Source organism: Tupaia chinensis, unplaced genomic scaffold, assembly GCF_000334495.1.
Source record: "Tupaia chinensis unplaced genomic scaffold, TupChi_1.0 Scaffold000555_1, whole genome shotgun sequence".
Taxonomy (NCBI): Eukaryota; Metazoa; Chordata; class Mammalia; order Scandentia; family Tupaiidae; genus Tupaia; species Tupaia belangeri.
This window is the reverse complement of record NW_006160067.1, coordinates 2,694,400-2,699,041: the sequence shown is the minus strand read 5'-3', so window position 1 is coordinate 2,699,041 and position 4,642 is coordinate 2,694,400. Positions and strand designations below refer to the sequence as shown.

Sequence of the window (4,642 nt, the reverse complement as noted above, 5' to 3'; positions counted from 1 at the left end):
GCGGGGTCCCCGGGGGTGGCTGGAGACCCGCCTTGAGCATACTCTTTTTTTTTTTTTTAATTGCATTTTTTTTTCCAATTTATTTGCATTCATTCACTGTACATCATTACAGCATACAAAATGAGATTTTCCATCCAGAGTACACTGTATATTGTCTCAATCAAGCACATCAACAAACATGTTATTATTAGCAAATGATCTTCGATTTCTTGTTTTCTATATGTTTTGCTTTTTCCCATCCTCCTTGGTTCCCTCTCTCTTACCCTCTGCCACCTCCTGTTCTCCTCCCACACTGTCTCTGTTATCTATGTTTGCTTTCTATACCATTTTCCCCCCACATTTTATTGAATCACCAAAGACCCTCATCAATCCAAATACCCTCCTAGCAAACATATGTGACACACACATTTCCATGAGCACAAGTCTAACTTTACACATCCTATAAATTAGCACCTAACTGGGGCTACATATCCTACTGCAGTCATTGAATAGATACATTTTGTTTTCCTGAAACTTTTTTTTGTAAGTCAGTTTGCATTCCTTCCCTAGGCATCATCACAGCACACAAAATGCGATCTCCCATCCAGTACACGCTACATAGTGACTCAATCATGCACATTACAAAAAAAAATAAATTTCCACTTCTAGTTGCTAGAATTAATTCCACCCCTCTTTCTGACCCTCTGTCCCTTCCCACCCTCCTCTCACACCACCTCTAGTGTCCAAAATTGTCCTCCATTCCCTTCCCACCCACATTGCATTGATCACACAATTAAAACGAACACTCTTTTAAATGGTTCTTTGAATTTACCTAGAACTTTCAACCATTGGTCATGTGTGCTCACCCTGCTTTCCTTTCATGTCTTCTTTTTCATCCTTATGCACGTTGCAACCCAAGTGGACCATCATAGTCACTTCCTCGGACATCCAGGTCCCTCTCCTCCCTCCCTTTATATCTTGTGGGTTGGGCGGAATCACATCTTTGGCTCTGAGAACTCTTTGTCTGCCCTGTACTGTAGCCAGGCAGCTGTATGTCGAGAGAAACAGTTTCTCTTAAAATTTTTGCCACATACCTCCTATAGACCTAGCAATCATATTTTCTTTTTCCAGTCTGCTTTTTTAGAAATGGTTATTATATCTTCTCCTTGTTTCTCAAGCCTCCAGCACCTCCTTTTTTATTCTCACACTCACTTACTCGTTTCCTACTCGACTAGGGAAATTGAGTAAAGAACTCTCATAGACATGCATTATCACATCTACCTACCTACAGCACGCATCCTGTGTGGCCCACCTTTTGGTTACTGAAAATAGAACGACCTGTGCTCCTCTAGAAAGTGGAATTCCTCCACTTGTGCTCTAGAACTCTTCTTTCCTTGAGGACATTTTTCTAGTAATTCTCTCCTTTCTCTCATGTACTGTAATACCAAACTTGCCTCTGTTGTATTTTCATTCACCTTGAAACATGCTGTTACTCTTGTAGTCAATATGTAAAGTCCTCCCTTGTCTCTACTGTGCCAGTCCCACTTGTAACAAACATGCCCAGAGAATATTCTGTTCCTGCTTTCTCCAGTTCCCTTGTTCCCTCCCCCTTAAACTCTCATCAGTAAGGCTTAGCATCCCCCACCACTCCACTAAAATTTATCAGCAGCCTGCATTGCCAAAGCCACTTGTCAGCTCTGAAGGATCACATTACTTGGCCTATTAGCAGCATGTGATAGTTGATTATTTCCTTCTTTATATATTTCAATTATTTGACTTCTAGAATTTTGTTTTTCCTGCTACCCCACCATCCACACCTATTAGTCATTTTTACTAGTTCTGTTCATCTCTCAGAATCTTAATTTTTGCAGTGCCCAAAGGGTTCAACCTGTGGACCTCTTCTCTTTTTTCCCATATTTATTTCCTTAGCTATCTCATTCAGTGTCATGGATCTAATCTCATTCCCTAATGCCAAACTGGAATATTCCACTGTTCACTTATACCAAGGGATTTCAAAGATTGCACAGGAAAATAGATTTAAGGTATAAGTTTACTCTAGTGCAAAAATTTTTTTTGAAAAGCAGGGCTGGTAGGTGGCATGGTGGTTAAGGGCACTAGATTCCCACCTGGTCGACAGCAGTTCGAGTCCTGGACCTGGCAGCTTCCTTTCTTACTTTCCCTCTCTCTCGCACTCTCTCTTACTCTGTCCCTCTCTGGTCAAATAAAAATAAATAAAATAAAGTTCAATAAAGTAATTCTTTAAACAATTTTTTGATCTGTGCAGTTTCTTCATAGTATTCATTTCCCATGAACTTTTTGAAGCCTTAGCATTATGTCTAATAAGCATGTTAAATTTACTGTGTGCTAAATTAAACTTTAGAGCTCCTCCAAACCTGATCAACTTTCAGTCTACTCCATCTCAGTTAAGAGCAATTCCCTAATTCAGCGGCAAAGACCACAATTCTTGGAATCAGCCTTGAAAACTTATTTTTCTCATACCTCATACAATTCACTGAAATACATGTTGACCCTACCTTCAGAACATATCCATTTCACACCACTTCCACTGGCATGACCCTGTCCAAGCTGCTGTCATCTCTCCCCGGGATTCTTTAATAGCCTCACTTAGAGAGAGACTTTCTCTCTTGGGAACTTTCATTTACCTGGTTCTTATTCCCACACATCTTCTATGTCCTTCTAAACTTGATTGTTGTTGACTTACCATTGCTTATCTGGAAGGACTATTCCATTTTTATTTTCATAGCATGTAATTACCTTTCAGCATTCTAAATAGTTTATTTAACAATTATGCTGATGTATTGGCTTCCCTGTGCTCCCCAAGAATAGGGATTTTTGCCTGTTTTGTTCACTGTTTGATACCAACCATTGAGAATTTTTCTAACAAATTGTAGGCCCTCAATAAGTATATATTGAGTAGGTTAATAAATAATAAACAGTGGTTAATGACTGACCACTTAATTACAATTAACCAAATAGTGTTACATGCATGCACATTTGTAAGACATATAGTTTTTGTTTTGTCTTGTTTTGCTTTGGCTTGGTTTGGTTTTTGTCATAGGGTGCATGACTTGCTGGAGAGAGAGAAAAAGAGATGGTGAGAGAGAAAGTGAGACATCACTCCCTCCTTCCCCCCTGAGCGGGGATGGCCATGGCACATTCCCTTCTTCGCCATTCTCCTGAGATTTTGAACACATGCACACATGTACCCAGAGTGGTTTTCAAGCTGCAGGATCTGGGACTGGAACCTCAGTTGGCCATGTGGGAGTTGAGTGCCATAACCATCACACTACCTGCTGGCCCTGTTCATAGTTTTGATGTATAGGAGGTGATGGCAGAATACCTAGTGCATAGTAACCACTTAGTAAATATAAATGAAATGAAAGGGACAGATGGGAATTATTGAGAGAAAATGTCAGGACCAGAGTCCGTCTCCTCGGGGCGCAATTTCAGATGTAACGAGGTAAGGGAATGGAATGAGACAGCCGAGTTGCTAGGATTTCACAGTTAGAATGGAAAGAATAATGGCATTTGTAAAATCCTGTCATTTGTAGTAAGTGAATTCACTGAAAATTTGAAATGGCATTTGTAGTAAGTGAATTCACTGAAAATTTGATGACTCTCTGAATCACATGATCTTTTGTATTCCTTCCAGTTGTTTGAAGGGGTACGTCAACAACAGCCTGTCCTTCTTCAACCTGAGTGAGCTTGGAATGGGAAAATCTGGTTACTGCAGGTACGTTCTTCTGACATCCCAACCTTCTCTGCATCTCTGCATGCTGAGGAGCCCATTTGAACTGTCACTTCGGAGTTCTGGTAGATGAGAAAAACATGGGACCTCCACGCTTCGTTCGCCACTCTTCATGCTCTGTTTTTGTGGGTTCCAGGTACCGAGACTACAGAGGGCCCCCTTGGAGTTCCAAACCCTATGAGTTCACCTTACAATATTGGCATATCCTCGCTGCTCGCCTGGCCTTCATTATCGTGTTTGAGGTCAGTCACTACCTGAGGAAATTACTATAGATAGATTCTTTCTAAACTGATACAGCAGTTGCTTCTTGGAAATCAGTTCCTCACCTTGCTGACTTTGGACAAAAGGACCTAAGCAGGTCCTAGTAAAAGACTCAGATTCGAAGAAATCATCCTACATGTGATAAAGCAAGAACTGGATAATATCAGAATATGGGTTACTGGATATTTATACCAGAAATTCAGGGTAAAAGAAACTACTACATATTTGAACTGAAAACCGTTGAACCTTCTAATTTCAACCCCTCTAGTAGCCAATTAAAAAAAAAAAAAGATTTTCATCATCTGACTAAGTAATTCATATTATTTGATTATATGGAGAATCTGATTTTCTGAACAATCAACTCTAATTACAGTTGTATAAGGGACTTTGAATGTTGTAATCAATTATGCTTGAGAACACAAAACATGCACCAACTTTGATTATCAAAGTCATGCAGTTATATTAGGTTATAATGTTGTGAAGACATTTTCAGGAAGTTCAAGTGTTATTGCTTTGTGTAGCGCATAACTAGCTTGATATAGTGAGGAACTTAGCACTGGAATATATTGTGTGTTTTCTGAGGTACCCTTAAAATCAGTGAAAAGACTTTAAATACATCTGTTTCCTTTGGAA

General features: G+C 39.7%; 1 protein-coding gene across 1 annotated transcript in view; it reads left to right on the top strand.

Annotated features, from left to right (window-relative positions):
- The window catches only part of ANO3 (anoctamin 3), a 201,450-nt gene that overhangs the window by 193,308 nt on the left and 3,500 nt on the right, over nt 1-4,642 (top strand). Inside the window, exons 22-23 of the mRNA XM_027775367.1 lie at nt 3,653-3,733; nt 3,885-3,990. Of these exons, the coding sequence (XP_027631168.1) occupies nt 3,653-3,733; nt 3,885-3,990 (187 nt within the window). The remainder of the gene's footprint in view (nt 1-3,652; nt 3,734-3,884; nt 3,991-4,642) is intronic.